General features: G+C 34.7%; 1 protein-coding gene across 11 annotated transcripts in view; it reads left to right on the forward strand.

The window, feature by feature from the left end:
• Positions 1-19,611, forward strand: part of NOL4 (nucleolar protein 4) — a 387,024-nt gene extending 367,413 nt beyond the window's left edge. For all 11 annotated transcript variants that reach the window (XM_050767257.1, XM_050767246.1, XM_050767248.1 and 8 more), the window contains one exon: positions 17,677-19,611. In XM_050767257.1, coding sequence (XP_050623214.1) covers positions 17,677-17,870 — 194 coding nt within the window. In that variant the 3' untranslated portion in view covers positions 17,871-19,611. The remainder of the gene's footprint in view (positions 1-17,676) is intronic.
• Positions 19,612-20,072: the final 461 nt, after the last annotated feature.

Here is a 20,072-nt window from a genome sequence, read left to right on the forward strand (position 1 = left end):
GTTTTCTCTTTCTTTAAAATATAATTTTATTTAGGCCTGTGCCATCTAACATTATAGCCATTATCCATATGTGGCTATTGAAATTAAAATTAAACAAAATTCAAAATTTAGTTCCTCCACCGGGATCCATTTCAAGTTTTTAACAGCCAAAATAGTGAGAGGCTACTGATGTAACAACACGGAGAAACATTCCCATTCATCACAGAAGTTTCAGTTTTACAGGGCTGATTCCAAACTCAACTCTTCTCACCTTATTCACATTATTGTATTGGCCTTTGGGTCGTTTTGTCATTGCAGAATACCTTTTCTGTGTTTATTCCATCAGGTTCTTTGTATTTAATCATTTGTCTTATATCATTCACTCCTCAATGAGATAAATGGGGTCAGTGAACAACCTTATAGAAACTTAATGCTGATTCTTAAATAGTAATGCTTTTAGTTCAATCTGCCTGCTTTTAAATACCATCCACTCATGTTAAGGTTCTGAGAAGAACTAATCCCAATGTGAGTTATAATGTAGGCATTGAAAACTACGTTGGCATAAGCTGGGATTACTTAAAAACTAGAAACAAAACAAATTTTAAAAGAATTTAATTGTGACAGAATTTGAAACTGTGTGATGTTTAAGGAAAGCAAGCTTAAACTCAAGCTATTTTAAATATGACCACATTTTTGACACTGAGCTCATTCTTTGTTTCCAGATTTTTCACAAATAGTATGATAATGACCTATAATTTGATTGAGATTGTGAATTATTTATACACATATATAGAGATACATAGATTCAGAGAGATGATGCTTATTTGTAAATTTTAATGATTTAAAATTATGTTAATCATTTGCTGAAAAATTGAAAGTAAAATTATGTGAAAAATTATCTGCAAATATAATTAAGCATCTTTCAGTTTATCTGGCTGAGCCCTCACATCTTTCACTGGTTTACTGCAGGGCAGAAAGCCTCCAAGAAAGGCTCTGAAAAGGGAGGTGAGTGACCCTGTGTGTTCCCTGAACTATCCAGCACTTGTAATTGGTTTTATAGTTCAACATTGATCAGGCTTTTCTGGCAGCAGCTTCCTAAAAGCCTATTCTCTAACTGTACAGTAAAATGGATCTTTACATACTCTTAAGAACCTCTTGGGAATTTTTTATTGTGCCTATTCACTGAAGGGAAGGAATGAAAAGTATCCTGGGACCTTCCTTCTTGAGTCTGCTAGTAAACTGTTTAGGGTCTTTCCAGGTGACATAGGCTCATTATGGTTGACTTGGGTTGTTTTCTTTAAACAGCCTCCTTTGAACTTTGACACATCCTCTGGGGAGCTATCTGAACAAACCGGTTAAATATCATTGGTCTCACCAGCCCTCTGCCACTTAGGAAGGGGTTCTCCTGGGAACTCAGAATGTTCTGCTTTTTCAGGAAGTCAGAAATCTCACTCTTTATATGGACATTGAGCTAGCCATTGTCCACATGACCCTTTCTTGGGCTCGGGTACTGATGGACCTTCCAGAAATAGGAACCAAGCATTTCCTACCTCCACTAAAGAGCTTGGGTCTGTCTACTTGAATCATTCCAATAGTGTAGTCATGCTAAATGTGCTTTCGTTTTCCCCTCTTCATAAAATCTTCAGCCTTTGAGCATGATGACAATTATTATGCTAACATCTTCTTTTGTGATTTCAAGGCACAAGTTAATTTTTAAATGTCATTTGGCTCAACTCACTGAAAAATGCTTTTTCTGAAAACGCTTTTTTCATCCACGAACAATTGCTAGAACTAGTGGAAGTAGATACATTAAATGTGGGTCCACACAGTGCAAGTTTTGCCTCCTGAGTTGTTATTTGATCTACTCACTAAAATTCAGAATTAAAACTGATTACAAAATTAAGTCTGTAATTGACGAACATTCTGGCCAATATCTAAATGGACACAGAGAGAAACAAATTACTTCTTATAATTTAAATCCATTAGGAAATATAATCCTCTGTGTGTTCTGAATGGATCTAAAAGTAGCTTGTACAGTCTTCTGAATTTAGGATTTTTTTTGTTGTTGTTGGTGCCTATTTCTGGTGATATATGTTGTTACGTCTTTTGTGTTCTTTGGGACAATATTACAAGAATAATTTCTTTTACATTTTATTCCTGAAAGCATATTTATGAGCAGTTTATCCATAATTGTAAAAGAGGTCATACTATGTTTATTTTCATTGTGTTTTTTCAAATCAGACATACCTTTTGTACATTTATAATATACTCAGCTCTCCATGTTTACATCCTTTAAAAGCCATTCTCGATACAAAACTCTGTCCGACTATGGTCTGCTCCCATGATTTCTTCTGTTTCTTGTAAAATATTAATTTGTTTTTTTCAGGAATATAATATATCAGCATTAACTATGCCATACAGTAGATTATGATTTAAGTAGATTATTCCTCTAATCTAACTGTAAACTTACACTCTTTTGCCAACATCTCCCCAATATTCCCTACTCACCCCAGCCTCTGGCAACCACCATTCCACTCTCCACTATATGAGCAAATTCTTTGGATTCCACATATGAATGAGATCATATAGCATCTGTCTTTCTGTTTCTGGTTTATTTCACTTAATATAATGCCCTTTTTGAAAACTGCTAAGTGAGTAGATGTAAAATGTTCTCACTACAAAATTATAACTAGGTGAGGTAATGTTTTTGTTAATTAGCTAGATTTAACCATTCCACGATGTATGTGTACTTCAAACCTCATGTTGTTCATGATAAATACATATAATTTATGCTAATTAAAAATAAATTTGAATAAAATACTAATTTGCTTTCTAAGCAACTGAATAACAAAGGTGAGAAATAAGGAGACAGGCATTAACATTAATGGAAATCCATCAACCCTGCCTTTCATCATATTCAAGAAAATATGCTGTCTAGGTTCATGAAAATGATTGTGCCTTATTTTAAACCTCTGGTTGTTTGACGAAGCAATGTAAATATTAGATAAGAAATCACTAAGAGAAAGCAGACACACGTGGTCTACATCTAAGTACAGATTCTTAAAATTTTCTATTCCTTAAAATTGTAATTTTACCTTCATGGCTTACTGACTAATAGTATAAAAGAAGTAGCTATTTCAGTGTAAATACTCTATATTTCATATGAGTCACAGTTTCATAACATAAAAAAAATCTTATGTTTGTAGTTTTGGATGATTGTAGATTAAATGTGATTTTTTTAATATGCAGAATATCCATGCTTGCTGACCTTTGGTTTAGTTTAGTGATTCAACTTAATTATAGTCTACTATTTGCTAGACTTCCATCATTTATTCTTTTATAAAGTTAGAGCCTGTTTTTCTCTTCCTTACCTTAAATTATTAGACTCTAAGAGCAAAAAGGATACTCTAGAGGTAGCAGGATCTACCCACCCCAATTTCATCGCCACTTCCAAAGCAACAAATATTAAAATTACTTGTCTATAAAACACTTAATCTTAATATGTAAGTTGATTAAAATTTGCTGAGTCTCATTTGACAAAAAGTGAGACAGAACAGTCTCTGAGAAGTTTAAAAACAAATGGGTCAAACTTAAATCATATCAGGTGTACTTTGTCCTATAAATACATAACTTATAAATATGAACTTATATTTATAGTATTCTATATAAATATCTTATGTGCTATAAGATTATTTTTATAATTATTATCTACTTTAAAATTTGAGGGATTTAAAATATGTGAATACAGATGACATATCATAGGTACCTACATATTTGTAAGATTATTGATAGTGATAGGAAGAAGCAAATTGCCAAAAAGAGGACCATTTTTTTAATGTTGTACTTTAAAACAGTGAGACAAATTATTTCACAGCACCTTAAGAAATTTTTACTAAAATAATATTTTCCAATATAGTAATGACTAAACTGAGGGTTGTATTGGATTTTTACAATACTAATATAGTATCCTTATCAGCTATCAATTTCATTGTTAATTACTAGTAAACTCAATTCCAGAGGAGCTAATTCTTCATTAATTCATGTGTCTTACCTCATGGGGCATCAGTGTTTCTGTTATAGATTTTCGTTGTCCTGTTTTTAAAGGAGTGGAATAAACTACCAAATTTAATCACTCTGGGATAAATGCACATGCGTGTGTGTGTGTGAAATACAGGAATTTAAAATATTTCATACGACCATTAAGCATACAGAACAAAACACAACTCCTATTAAATATTGTATTGTTATAACAGGCATCTATGTTATAGTGAACATGTCTTAGTAATTATCTCAAAATATTGAATGTGATTTAGAATACCTTCCCTTTGGGATATTGTAAGGGAATTCTCCTAAATAGAGTATACAAATGTGATGGTTAATTTTATGTGTCAACTTGACTGGGCTATAAGATGCCCAACAAATGACCAACCATTTTTCTAGATGTGTCTGTGAGGTATGTCTGTATGAGATTAACATTTGAATCAGGCTGGGCTCAGTGGCTCACACCTGTAATCCTAGCACTTTGGGAGACTGAAGCAGGTGGCTTGCTTGAGCCCAGATGTTCAAGACCAGCCTGGGCAACATAGCAAATCCCCATCTCTGAAAGAAAAAAAAAAAAAAAAACCCCAGGTGCCCAGGTGTAGTAGCGTGGCCTGTAGTCCCAGATACTCGGGAGGCTGAGGTGGGAGGATCACTCAAGTCCTGAAGGTCAAGGCTGCAGTGAGTCCTGATCATATATATGGAATTGTGTGTGTGTGTGTGTGTGTGACATGTTACAGTCTTAACTTCCCAGGAATTTCTAGGGATTAGTATGTATTGTGGTAAGCAAGGGACATGATGAGAACCTCCAAAGTGCCCTGAGGAAATACTACAGTTTTATTATTTTACAAATTTATTTTATTTCACTTTTAAGGGAACAGAAAATCAATAGGCTGCAATTTTTTACTGTCAGTTGTAAAATTTATCTGTACATTTGTGTTTATTCAATCTATTTCCAGAAATATTTGAAGACTCTTTAAAGATGTAAATTAAATGTTCCAGCTTTGTTAGAGCACTGATAACTCAAGAAAATAGTAAAAATTTACTAATGAGTTTGAACTTGAACACAAGTTTAATCTCCAATTGATGAAATATCATTTAATATACAGAAAAAAATTATGCAGTACACAGCTATCAGATAGTAAGATTAGCAAGTGGAAAATCTCGGTTCAAATCCTAATGTAGAAACTTCCAAGCTATGTGAATTTAAGCAAAGGATTAACCCCCTGGTATTTACAAGTAAACTGTAAATAATACTATTTTTCTAGTTTATTTGTCAGCTTGTTGAAACAGGAGAAATGAAGTTAAATTATGAATGGTGGGGGAGCGCAAATCATAAGATTCTCTTCTCTTTAGCAGTGGCCGGAGAACCCAATGGTCTAAGCAATTGTGATATTTTTGACCTCATGGGCTCTCTGAAGAATAATAAATTGATGCTTTATTCTTTCTGGTTTTAGGGATTGCTTCCTGTTATTTGAAAATGTATACATGTATGTAAATATATACATAAACAAATGATATAATAAATCATTATGCCCTTATGTAGTATGTTTGTTCAGCTTAAGTTAAAAAGTAACTCTTCTCTCTCCTGCAGTATTTGTATCTTTCCCCAGAAGCCAAAAATTGCCTGGAAACAGAAGCATGCTAGGAGTCTTTCCCTTCACAAATTTTTAAAACTGCTGGGACACTGATTCTCACTTTAAGTTATCCTGTGATTTATCAAAGGATCAGTTAGGTCTCCACAAAATACTGAATTTGAAGCTTGAGTAGAAAGGTCATTTACTGGGCAAACTCAGGCAGTTTACATAGCTGAGTACTGGGAATTAGCAAATGAAAGTAGAGGAAAGATTAGAAAGGCCAATGTGGCAAATAACTGCTTCTCTTTAAATTGACTGTGTAGAAAACCCCCTTAGATAACAAACAAAAGTGCTGAGATGTTCAACAGAAATTTTTCTCTCTTTTTTTAAACAAGGTCAATTTAGATCAGAAAAATGAAATAAAACACAAATGGATCAAGACAGTGGGAAAAGAAGATTTTAAAATGTTTTAATTGGTGTAAAAATTTAGAATTTAGAAAAAGCAGATCCAAGAGATTTGAGTTTTGCAGTAATTTTTTAAATGTGTGGGAGATTGATATTTACAGTCTTCAACTAAAATTAACCTTTTAAGTAAACAGTCAAAATTGCCCTCAAATCAGTCCAGGAATATATTATTAAGGAGATCTAATTTAACCTGCAATTGCTGTCAATGTTTGATCCTTAGCTTTGCTAGAAAGAAGTCTTATAATTTTGGTGGGGGAGTACAATCTATAAGGTTATCTTTTCTCCCTTGAATAATGCCTTAAACAGTTACTTGGCCTTGACACTGAAACATATCTTGCTTTTTGTATTTTCTTAAGTATGTGTACAATATGTATCTTAGCAACTTGTTACTTTGTAGAGAAGTATACTATTTATTGGTAACCTAATGTTGATTAATCAGTGTTAACTACATAGAGAAGTGTAAACTTAATGACATCAAGAGGAGTGAAGTATTTGAATGTACAATCATATTAGGCATATTAGGGTTACAGTTACACCTAACTGGTTTAAAAATGACTTCGGTTTGACATAGACTACAGAAGAGACAAATAGTTACCACTAAACTGTAGTATCAATCTTTTCTCTAATCAAAGGGTAAGTTATCTGAAGATGGAGAGTTCCAAGACCTTATACTTACATCTCATATTTGCTTCTGTTGTTATCCACCATTTGTTAAAGGACAAATTCTCAGGTGGATGCATAAATAAAATGTAGTTCTTTTTTGATAGCAGTGACCCAGATAAAATACAATCTTGCAGAAGTATTGAAAGAATTTTTATATGAGGGTATATGACATTACAGCTGTCTCTCTGTGTCAGTGGGCTCCATATCTCCAGATTGAACCAACTGCAGATAAAAAATATTGGAAAAGAGACTCGGTAGAAAGCTGAAACTGGATCCTTTCCTTACTCCTTATACGAAAATTAATTCAAGATGGATTAGAGACTTAAATGTTAGACCTAATACCATAAAAATCCTAGAGGAAAACCTAGGTAGTACCATTCAGGACATAGGCATGGGCAAAGACTTCATGTCTAAAACACCAAAAGCAACAGCAGCAAAAGCCAAAATTGACAAATGGGATCTCATTAAACTAAAGAGCTTCTGCACAGCAAAAGAAACTACCATCAGAGTGAACAGGCAACATACAGAATGGGAGAAAATTTTTGCAATCTACTCATCTGACAAAGGGCTAATATCCAGAACCTACAAAGAACTCAAACAAATTTACAAGAAAAAAACAAACAACCCCATCAAAAAGTGGGCAAAGGATATGAACAGACATTTCTCAAAAGAAGACATTCATACAGCCAACAGACACATGAAAAAATGCTCATCATCACTGGCCATCAGAGAAATGCAAATCAAAACCACAATGAGATACCATCTCACACCAGTTAGAATGGCGATCATTAAAAAGTCAGGAAAAAACAGGTGCTGGAGAGGATGTGGAGAAATAGGAACACTTTTACACTGTTGGTGGGATTGTAAACTAGTTCAACCATTATGGAAAACAGTATGGCGATTCCTCAAGGATCTAGAACTAGATGTACCATATGACCCAGCCATCCCATTACTGGGTATATACCCAAAGGATTATAAATTATGCTGCTACAAAGACACATGCACACGTATGTTTATTGCAGCACTATTCACAATAGCAAAGACTTGGAATCAACCCAAATGTCCATCAGTGACAGATTGGATTAAGAAAATGTGGCACATATACACCATGGAATACTATGCAGCCATAAAAAAGGATGAGTTTGTGTCCTTTGTAGGGACATGGATGCAGCTGGAAACCATCATTCTTAGCAAACTATCATAAGAACAGAAAACCAAACACCGCATGTTCTCACTCATAGGTGGGAACTGAACAATGAGATCACTCGGACTCAGGAAGGGGAACATCACACACCGGGGCCTATCATGGGGAGGGGGGAGAGGGGAGGGATTGCATTGGGAGTTATACCTGATGTAAATGACGAGTTGATGGGTGCAGCACACCAACAAGGCACAAGTATACATATGTAACAAACCTGCACGTTATGCACATGTACCCTACAACTTAAAGTATAATAATAATAAATAAATAAATAAATAAAAATTGGAAAAAAATCAAAAGTAAACATAAAAATAATACAAATGAAAACATATAATATAACAAATATTTATATAGCATTTGCATATATTCAGTATTATAAGTAATCGAGAGGTGATTTTAAACATACCAGAAGATGCACATAGGTTATATCTAAATACTGCATCATTTAATATAAAGGATTTGAGTATCCTGGATTTTGGTATCCTGGACCCAAGTCCCCAAGGATATTGAGAAACCACTGTAATTGACTTTAATACAAAAGCTTGGGGGAATTAAATATTTATTAACTAATAATGAGAGTAACTGTTCATCAGAAGGTAACCATTGTCTAGGTACTATTGATATGGTTTGGCTCTGTTTCCCCACCCAAATCTCTTCTCAAATTGTAATCCCCATAATCACTACATGTCGAGGGAGGGACATGTTGGTAGGTGATTAAATCATGGGAATGGTTTCCCTCATGCTGTTCTCATGAAGGTGAGTGAGTTCTCATGAGATCTGATGGTTTTATTAGTGTTTCACAGTTCCTCCTTCATGCACTCTCTCTCACTTGCCACCATATAAGATGTGTTAGCTTCCACTTCTGCTGTGATTGTAAGTTTCCTGAGGTTTCCCCAGGCATGCAGAATTGTGAGTCAGTTAAACCTCTTTCCTTTATAAATTACCCAGTCTCAGAGTATTTCTTTATAGCGTGTGAGAATAGACTAATATAGAAAATTGGCACCACAGACAATGCGGAACTGCTATATAGATAACCTGAAAATGTGAAAGCAACATTGGAACTGGTTAAGGGGCAGAGGTTGGAACAATTTGGAGGGCTCAGAGGAAAACAGGGAGATGTAGGAGAGTTTGGAAATTCCTGGAGACTTGTTGAGTGGTTTTGACCAAAGTGCTGATAATAATGTGGACAATGAAGTCCAGGTTGAGGTGGTCTCAGGTGGAGATGAGGTACTTCTTGGGAACTGGAGCAAAGGTCACTCTTGCTATGTTGGTGACAATTTGTCACTGCCCTAGATCTGTGGAACTTTGACTTGAGAGAGATGATCTGAAATTAGAACTTATGTTTCAAAGAGAAACAGAGCATAAAGGTTAGAACATTTTGCAGTCTCACAATGAGATAGAAAAGAAAAAACCCATTTCTGGGGAGAAATTCAAGCCACCTACAGAAATTTGCATAAGTGATGAGGAGCAGAATGTCAATACCAATACAATGGGGAAAATGTCTCCAGGGCATGTCAGAGATCTTGGCAGCAGTTGCTCCCATCACAGGCCTGAAGGTCTAGGAGGAATAAATGGTTTCCTGGGCCAAGCCCAGGACCCTGCTGGTGCTTGCAGCCTCAGGACTTGGTGCCCTGCATCCCAGCCACTCCAGCTCCAGCTGTGACTAAAAGGGGCTAAGGTAAAGGTTCAGTCATTGCTTCAGAGGATGCAATCCCCAAGCCTTTGTGACTTCCACATGTTGATGCACCTGCTGGTGTACAGAAATCAAGAATTGAGGCTTGGGAACCTCTGTCTAGATTTTGGAGGCTTTATGGAAACACCTGGATGGTCAGGCAGAAGTCTGCTGCAGGGATGGAGCCCTCATGGAGAACCTCTGCTAGGGCTGTGTGGAAGGGAAATGTGGGATTGAAGTCCCCACATGGAGTCCCCACTGGGGCACTGCCGAGAAGAGGGCCACCATCCTCCAGACCACAGAATGGTAGATCCACTGAAAAATTGCACCATGTATCTGAAAAAGCCTCAGTCACTCAATGCCAGCCCATGAGGGAGCTGCCCAAGGTCGTGAGAGACCATCCTGTGCATCAGCATGCCCCGGATGTTAGACATGAGTCAAAGGAGATCATTTCAGAGCTTTAAGATTTAATGACTGCCCCACTGGGTTTCAGACTTGTATGGGACCTGTAGCCTTTTTGTTTTGGCCAGTTTCTCCCATTTGGAATGAAAGCATTTATCCAGTGCCTGTGTCCCCACTGTATCTTGGAAGTAACTATTATGTTGGTACAAAAGTAATTAAAAGTAATGGCAAAAACCACAATCACTAACTTGCACAAACTCCTAGACAGAAGGGCACTGCCTTGACTCAGATGAGACTTTGCACTTGGACTTTTGGGTTAATGCTGGAATGAGTTAAGTTTTAGGGAGACTGTCAGGGAGGCATGATTGGTTTTGAAATGTTTAAAAAGGATGTGAGATTGGTGAGGAGGCAGGATCAGAATATGATTTGGCTCTGTGTCCCCACCCAAATCTCCTTTCAAATTGTAATTCCCATTATCCCCATATGTTTTGGAAGGGACCTGGTGGGAGGCAATTGGATCATGGGGTTTGTTTCCCCTATGCTGTTCTTATGGTAGTGAGTTTTCACAAGATCTGATAGTTTTATAAGTGTTTGACAGTTCCACCTTCACATGTGCTCTCTCGCCTGCCACCTTGTAAGATATGCCTGCTTTCCTTCTGCCATGATTATAAGTTTCCTGAGGCCTCCCCAGCCATGCATAACTGTGAGTCAGTTAAACCTCTTTCCTTTTTAAAATTATCTAGTCTTGGGTATGTATTTTCATTTTATTTATTTATTTATTTATTTATTTTGAGACGGATTCTCGCTCTGTCCCCCAAGCTGGAGTGTAGTGGCATGATCTCAGCCCACTGCAACCTCTGCCTCCAGGGTTCAAGCCATTCTCCTGCCTCAGCCTCCAAAGTAGCTGGGATTACAGGTGCCCACCACCATGCCAGGCTAATTTTTGTATTTTTAGTAGAGACTAGGTTTCACTATGTTGGCCAGGCTGATCTTGTACTCCTGACCGCAAGTAATCCATCCACCTTGGCCTCCCAAAGTGCTAGGATTACAGGCATAAGCCACCATGCCTGGCCTCACATATTTATAGCAGTGTAAGAATGGACTAATACAACCATGTACCCCAATAACAAAGCCTCAAAATTAAATGAAAAAGTAACAAAATAGCAAGGGGAAATTGAAAGTCATAATGATAGCCATGGAGTTTTAACACAAGTCTCTCAGAAAAACAAAAAGCAAACAAAAAAAGATACAAAAGAAAAACATTTGGATTTGAAACAAATAATTAAAATTTAATCTAATAGCTATATCTAGAATCTGACTCCCAGATATCTAACAATACATATTCTTTCACATATGTTGACCACCTAAGCAAATGGAAAAAAACAAAGAATCATTAACATGCAGATAGCATTGTGTGGACAAATATTTATAATTATCAAAGATGAAAATGCTACATAACTGGATTTATGGAATACAACTAATTTAGCATTTTGGCATACACATTAGAAAAAATAGAAAGTTAATGAACTAATGATTTAACCTGAGAAGTTAAAACAGAGAAAACCCATAGACAATAGAATAAGTGAAAAATTGGTTAAATACAAATCAAAGCAGCAATAGGGAAGACTAACAAAGGCAAAAGCAACATTCTTGAAAGGGATTTTTTAAAAATATGACAAGATGAATAAAGACAGAAGAAATATAATAGAAATTTTAAAAAACAAAGATTAAAAAGTATTAAATTAGTATTTTTATGCGATTATACTTGAAAGTTTAGAGATATTAGACCATGTTTTACAAAAGCATAATTGGCCAATATTAATTCAAAAATGGATATTCCAAATGAACCTGTAACCATTATATAAATTGAATCAGTATTATAAAAATCTGCCCATTAAAAAATTTCAGACTCTGATGGTTTTACAAATTTTTACCAAGGCTTCAAAGGCTAGGTAGTCTTCACTTTAGACAAACAATTCTAAAAGGAAAAAGGGATAAAAGAAGAGAGAGTACTCCAGCTCATTTTATAATACTACTATAATTCTATCATCAAAAACAGTATTAGAAAGGCAAATTATAGTGTAATCACACTTGTGAATATAAATGAAACTCATTAGCATGTTGAATCTAACAATGTATATTTAGTGTGATATTTTAGATATCTTTAGCCCACTGATAAATATTCAGTCATCTGGAGAAAGAAATTACCACTTATGGAATATCTACTATAACCAGGCATTGTGCTGGATGGATACTTTATCTATATTAGCTAACTTAGCTAAGATCCTGAGGTTTCATAGTTGAATTTTTTTCTCTTTGGCAAAAGTACTACAATATCATCATGAATACCTTGATTAAACATCTGATCACAAAAATAAGAAATGAAATGGCCTACAAACAAAGTTTTCAAGTGGCAAATTTGTTAGCCAACCAGGGAAAATCACTTCATTTACTGATAGCAAGTTTATTAAATCACATTTTACTGCAACAGCTAAAGAATTGTGTCCAGAAAAATAAGCCTTCTCAAGACTATTAGCATTATGGCAAGAACAGTGCTTGAAAGTTTGAGGAAATTGAAATATTGGTAATATAAATAGTCAGCTAACAAACAAGGTAACTGTAGTTTCCAGTAGTTTTCCTTGCCTCTTGATTTGAGATGGTACTAATACTACCCTGTTGTTGCTTACTGGAGGAGTCAATGATAAGCTTGAAGTGACAAACAGCCTCTATGAATAGTGAGTGTGGAACACCTATAGGCGAGAATATTTTCAAAGTTTCAAAAAAAGTAATTCAATACAATCTGAAGTGGAACTTTCTAAGAGGTGTGAAGCACAAAGAGGGTTACTTGGACATACTTACAAAGTTTGTTAAAACATAAAGCATATGGTTATTCCTTGAAAGAGCCATTAGCAGTTGCATTGTGGAAAACACTTCAGTATTTCGTTCATGGTTAAAACAGTAGTATCATCTTTAAACTTCATTTGTTCTCATCAGTTAGCCCTGTTCATTACTGTGAAATTTTGTCAGAATAGAATCTGAATATACTGAGTTGTCCTACCACACAGCAGTTTGATGGCTTCCTGGTAAAATTTTATTACAATTTTTTTTTCAGATCAGGGCTAAGGTTAAATTTTTTCTGAGTAAGAACTGCCCTCAAACAGTATCAGTAAACACTCAATGGTTTTGGAAATTAGTTTTTGCTGCAGAATTGGCAATGTTTCTTGTTGAATTCAATCTGAAATTACAAGATAAAACAGTACTTATATGCAAAGCTTATGCTGTGGTAAAGTCATTTTGATGATGGCTAATACTGTTTGAATCACAGTAATAGCAAATTGCTTATAAACTTCTTGTCCTATAGGAAGTTAAAACAAGAAGTAAAATCTCCATTCCCATGCAAATTTGCAGTGAATATATTTTCTGAGCACATACCACAGACTCAGCAATATTTTAGTACATTGATGCAAACGCAAAGTAAATTCTCATATTTCAAATTCCTTTTCACTGTTCAGTTGAGGAGCTTCCAGTTTAAACTTTAATTGGAAGTAATTAATCTGCAATGTATTGACCTAATAAAAGGTAACTATCAGGAGAAGGATCTAATAGAATTCTATAATGACTTTTAAGTGATGAATATGCTCAATTAAAATAATATGGTTGTGACCTGATAAAAGTATTTGAAAATACATATCTGCACAAAAAGACATTTTCAAAGATGAAACACATAAAATATCACTACAAATCTTCATTAACAGATGAACATTTGCAATTGATTTTGATGAAAGGGAACATTAACAGTGAAGCTCAATTAAGAAAAAAGCCCCTTCCTAGAAAAAGAATTTTACTCTCCTCCGTAGTAAACCTTATTTTTTAAAAAAGACTCAATTGTTGTTATAGTTTGAATTTTGTCCATGAGAATGTTGTAAAAATCTGGTTTCTCTCTTTTTGTGTAAGTACCTACATATTATTAATATCGGCAATTCTGCCTCTTGGCCTGAGATGACTAAAATATTTACTACCTTGTTCTTTGTTTAAAAATTTCACCACCACCTGTAGTAAAGAATGAATTTAAAATGTTCTTCACTTATTTAAAATTGTTAAATTAATTGCCAGTTATCCAGACATTTCGTAGTCTATTACTTGGGATTGGAGGTCCTAGCTGAAGAAGGGTATGTAGAAGAAGGTTGTATAAAGCTAGGAATGATTTTATATTCAACTCAGGACCCGTGGTAATATTTAGTGGCAAAACAAACATGATTAATTAGGAAATGGACAATAACTTATTTTTCTCTATCAGCAATGATTCATGTGGAAATCACTGTAATCAAGCAATTACATTTTTACAATTTTAGATGACTTTTATGGTAATAATAATATTTCCATATATTAGAGGTTACTTTACTTCAGTAAGTCACATTAAACCATTGTGTTTTATGTCTAACTAGTTTTGTTTTAACCACAACTAGTGTTATTAATAACATCACTTATTTCCTATTTCTTAAGTACTGGCTGTAGAAAAATCTGGCACTTCTCATTTATTGATTATACAAACATTGATTAGTCACTGATTATTATTGAGGCTTCCTTTGTGCCAGGCACCAACACAGCTCCATAGAATGATATGGTAAATGAGACACAAAGGGTGCCTGCATTTATGGGCCTTGCATTCTTACCTTCAGTCTAATTTTTGATAAATATAAATGTATGCCATAGTCTTTCAAAGAGAATTTACACTGCTAAAAACAAAACTTTGTCCTAAGGGGCCCTACTACCTAAGGATAAATGACACTAAAATATGATCACAAAAACAAGTCTATTTAAAACAACAACCAAAAATGCACCATAAATAGGGGAGAAATGTTCAGCTCATAATTTGAAAAAGAAAATGAAAAAGAAAATGAAGAAGTAAAATGAAAATACACATTTTCATTTAACTGAAATTTATTTGTAACTTAAATATCCCTCAAACCTCAAAAAAATGAATAAAGAATTGGTTTTGATATGTGGAGCTTAATTTTTCAAACAGCATTGTATGTTAACATGAAATACCTTTTATCTCTTATTTATCTTTTCAGAATGATCATAAAGCAGGTTTGCATCACTTTGGTAAAAATGTGCGCACTTATATAAATGTGGACCTAGCAAGTTGCCTTGGTGTTTGCCTTTAACCTTGGATATCAAAATCATTTCTCTTGAAGTATCTTTTGTGTCATTATCCTTGGTCATTTTCTTGTTAACTGGTCCAGCTTTTCCAGAACCATGCTTCTCAGTAGCCTTTTGTGAGATTTAAGCAGGTCTCCAAGAATACTTTCCTAGACTTCACTAAATTTAGCATCTTTATAAAATTTGAATTTTTACTTGTAATTGATATGCATTCTAATCAGATCATATTGTTGGGGTTGATTAAGCCAAACCAGTCAAGTATGGGATTCACTCAATGAGGAAGAAATGAATGGTAGTGACAAATCAGTGAGGGCTATTTGGTCACTAGTGAAATATCTTGTTTATTTGCAAATATTTTTATTTTAGCTTGATTCCTCACCCAACCCCATAGTAGTGAAGACATGAATAATAAACACTCAGCTAAAGGACTACTTATAGTTTTGGTTTATGCACTCTATCCTGATCCTGCAGATCTGAAAGAAGCCAGGATAATGATGTCAACTGTCTTCCAGACAAAGAATAATAATAACTTGGAGGTGTGAATAGCCTCTAAATGGCAGAGCTTTCTCTAGACTATGCCTGTGCTAACAAAGGTCTGAAGGAAAGTGAAAGCTGGGTCTTGGTTTGGAAGCTTAGAACATTGAGCCAGTGGTAGAGTGTAATTCACAAACTGCCGAGTAGAATAAAATCAATCTCCCTCACTTCAGAAAGAATTGGCGCCCTTGCCTCAACTGTTTCTCATTTCTAGTTAAGGATGTCAATCAACTTGGATTGACAGCAAAAACCATCAAAATGTTACACCTTGTAATGAAATAATGATAGTCAGCCAACCAGATACTAGATAACTACACAGCTGAGAGGAAAACCCTTTCAATATCTGTTATAAAGATCTATCCTGGTACTGGGCCTCTTAAATATAAAGAAAAACAAAACTTAAAGTGGGTTCATCTGGAGACCACTACTTCTGTTATGCCTTTTTAATCCACTCAGAACTTTCCAAATAAACTCAATGATGTTAATGATTTTCCTCAATACAGGTTCAGTAACTTCTGTTTGCAAATGTGACATCACACATCTCTCTTCCAGGTTGTCATGTCAGTCTCATGATTTTGTAAATAGCAGAACAAATGGAAGCTAAGTCCTGCTAGAAAAATCAAAACTTTGAAAGGCCACTACAGAAGTGGAAATACATTTCTCTCAGATGTCAGAGTTCTTGTGTGCTAGTCTCATCTCTGCTCTAATTAAATTCCATGTGAAGCTATTTCCCTCTCATGGGACATCTCATCTCCTTTGTGGAGGTGGAGAGTGGAGGGGGTTGGGTCTTGACCTATCTCCATCATGCTTCAAGGAGAACCAAAAGGATAAAATAACATCTCTTGTTTTAGTTCACGAAATGAATACCATTATCTGAAAATTTACACATGGTTTGGAAAAATCTGTTAAAACATTTTCAAGTTATAGAATCATTACAGTTTTGGAGCACATGTTTAGTTATGTGCTTAGTACTGTTTTATTCAAGGATTTAAATTTAATACTGCAATTTTAATAATTACAGTAAATAATGTCAGCTAAGAACTATAAAAGTGAACACTTAATAATTGAAAGAAGTATCTTCCCAACACAAATGACTGAATGAAAGATTTTAAATACCTTTATAAATAATTTTTAAGTAAAAATTTACAAAATGTTGTCAAAAAGCATACCCACCAGATGGCTTAAATATGTAGGAAAAGAAGGTTTCGGCACATGAATGTGTTTTGTGCAAATAAATACAGAGACGGCATTAAAAACACTTAAGTCAGTATTCCAAATATCTAGGTTCTCTGTGGTATTGTTCGCAGTAATCACTTACTTATTGCACTTCTAAAACAAATTCCAATGTAATATGTCAACACTTTTAATACTAATCAGCCTGGTAAACAACATCTGCCTGAAAGGAATAATAATAATAATAATAATATACCTAAGTGAAGTCCTTATTGTGCCACTTAAATGTTGTTAAACTCTAAACATATTTCTGAAGTCATTTAGTCCTTAGTTTCCTTTTTTCTAAGTTGACTAGTTTGTACTCTAAAGTCATTAACATCACAGTTTTTTTTAAATTGCAAATTGATGGGGTCTAAGCTATCTGTTAATGAATGTAACAAATGAAAAATGTTTGTAATTCTCATCATTTTATGCTACTATGAGAAGCTTCTACAACATATGGAAGACAGATTTAAAATTGAATTTTTCAAAACACACATGTTCCAAGAAAGTTTTCACCATCTCTCCGCAGCAAGAGGTGATTTCCAGAGGCTGATTCGGGCATCTGAGAGAAGTCCAAAGAGAAGCCACTCAGTTACCATTACATTGCTCATTAATCTTTCTGAGAGTAGATGTATTTGATTAAAGAGATCACTAGCTTCTCGTGGAAGAATTCATGAATTCTTCAACTATAATTTATTGAATGCTCACATCCAAGATGCTAGAACAAATAATATTTATGTCTAATTTTGTGATGATTTTCTTTCTAGGACCCACTGATCTCAGCATGAAGAGGCAATTGGCGACTAGCTCAGGATCCTCCAGCAGCTCAAACTCCAGACCCCAGCTGAGTCCAACTGAAATCAATGCCGTGAGACAGCTTGTTGCAGGATATCGAGAGTCAGCTGCATTTTTATTGCGATCTGCAGATGAACTGGAAAATCTCATTTTACAACAGAACTGAGACAGACAACCACCATATTCACTGAGGTCTAAATTTGCAGTTTCCACTAATGACATTTTGATTTCCCAACAGAGATACTTCTGGTCTTACTGCAGTCTTTTAAGAGAAATACTTCCATTATGCCACATTGTCCTTGATCCATAAGTGATGTGTTAAGGTGCTTCAAAGGAACTCTGGCCTCTGAAGTACTTGAGATACTTTAATATGTCCAGCCTATTGCTTTTTGTTTTAGTGTGTCAGCATAAATATCAGGGGCATAAAAGGCTATCTGTTCTTAATTCAAGGATAAAACAGAAGAAGCTTGTGGTATAAAACAGTAGTTCAAGATTCAGCTGAAATATTAGTGGAATTTGCTACTGACTCATTGGACTGAAAGCTGAAGTACCTGGCAAAAAAAAAAAAAAAAAAGCCAAATTTCTTGTTGCTACAGGATATAACAACAATGAAAAGGATCTTGTATTTTAAAAAAATATATGTAATTTTTATAAAAAGAAAACTTGTTTTTCATTCAAACTTGTCATTTTTACTTTGGTAACTTTTTCATAGGTCCTAAAAGAAAACTGTTTTGAGAAACTACTGTAAGTACCTTTTCCACATCCCTTGCCTTCTCCTCTTTCCAAATTCTTTCTACAAAAATAACACTTGATGCTGGAAAAACCCTTGCCTACGTTCTTTCAATCATCACATCAGGAACTACTTCCAAGAAAAGCCTGCATTTCTGCACTCATGCTGTTCTCAAAAACCCCACTCAACACTGCAACTTTATCATAGCAGTTTTCATCCCAGAATTTTTTTAATGTTAAGACAAGACATATCATTGAAAAAAAATCACACCTTGGTTTCTTAGAGCTGCTCGTTCCTGATTGCCGCTGCTGTCTCCAGGCATCCCTCTAGCAGCAACTGGATGTAGATGACTGAATGTTAAGAGGTTGCAAGTGACAATCTGAAAATTTGCACTCTTGTGTGTAGTTTTCTTTTCATTTCCCTCAGAAATAGTTTCCAAAAAGATCATTACATCTCCTGATATGATTTGTATAATTTTCAGTTCTAGCTAAAAATAATGTAAAGAACTCTCAGCGGATGCAGCTGCAACTTACAATGAACTGTGCCCTCCTATTCCCCGTATTTTATCGTTGTTTCTTATTTTATAGTGTGGGATACACATGAGTGGTGTTTTCTTTGTGCACTGAGGCAAGCCTATTTTTAAAATATTTAGGGAGAAGTACTTTCGTTCATGCTTCTTGTACAACTTTTTTCTGTTGTTTAGCTTTGGTTGGATTACAAATTCTTTGTGCATTCCTGAATTTGCCTTATTTCATGTAAAATTTATGTCATTCAGTTTTTGACCATGAGTTTGAAGCATCAGTGGTATTTCTTATCTACTTGTTACATATAGTTTTTCAAGTAATGACTGTGATTGTGACCGAGTAATGTGCACTTTTTCTTGTAACTGTGGACATTGCTATGCTTTTTTCTTCTAGTGTTTCTAGAATTACTGTTCCTTACAGTTACGTAAACAAAAAACAAAACAAAACAAACAAAAAAAACTTTTGTGATACTGTTGGTGAATATAATGTGAAAATCTTATTGAAATATGAGTATTTTGGGAATACATAGCTGCACAAACATCTTTTAAGATGTGGATTTAGAGTTTGCTTATTTAAATGAAAATTCAAAAATTGAGGGCTGGTATAATTTTCTCTGTTTTGTTTGGTTTAATAAACAGATTTCTGTGTTAAAACAATGATTGTCAAACCTTATAAACTTTCTGAGGGATATAATGCTTAATTTTTAGCCATTTACTTTTAAAATCTAAAAGGCTATTTTCTACCTACATTTAGCACAAAATTGGCACTTCAAATTTATTTCTCAAGAATATCCTAATATCCCCCAGGGTCTCAACATTCATTCTAGTAAATGATTTATTCCAAGAATGGGTAAGGAAATTAGGAAGCCAAGACTGCTTCATCTGATTATTCAAATATGATTAGAGAATATTTTTGTATACTTTATTACTTTTTTTTTCAGGAGTAACCTGTTTTTTAGTTCTTCCTGATTTAACATCTTGGATGAAACACGTGCTTGTTTTAAGTGCATATTTTATACTTTTCCTTTTGCTATAATAGTATTTAAAGGCTTGGACAGGGTTTCTATTTTGCAAATTAACACTCAGGCTTGAATTCAGCATATATGTCAAAAATT

Source organism: Macaca thibetana, chromosome 18 (genome assembly GCF_024542745.1).
Source record: "Macaca thibetana thibetana isolate TM-01 chromosome 18, ASM2454274v1, whole genome shotgun sequence".
NCBI classification, from domain to species: Eukaryota; Metazoa; Chordata; class Mammalia; order Primates; family Cercopithecidae; genus Macaca; species Macaca thibetana.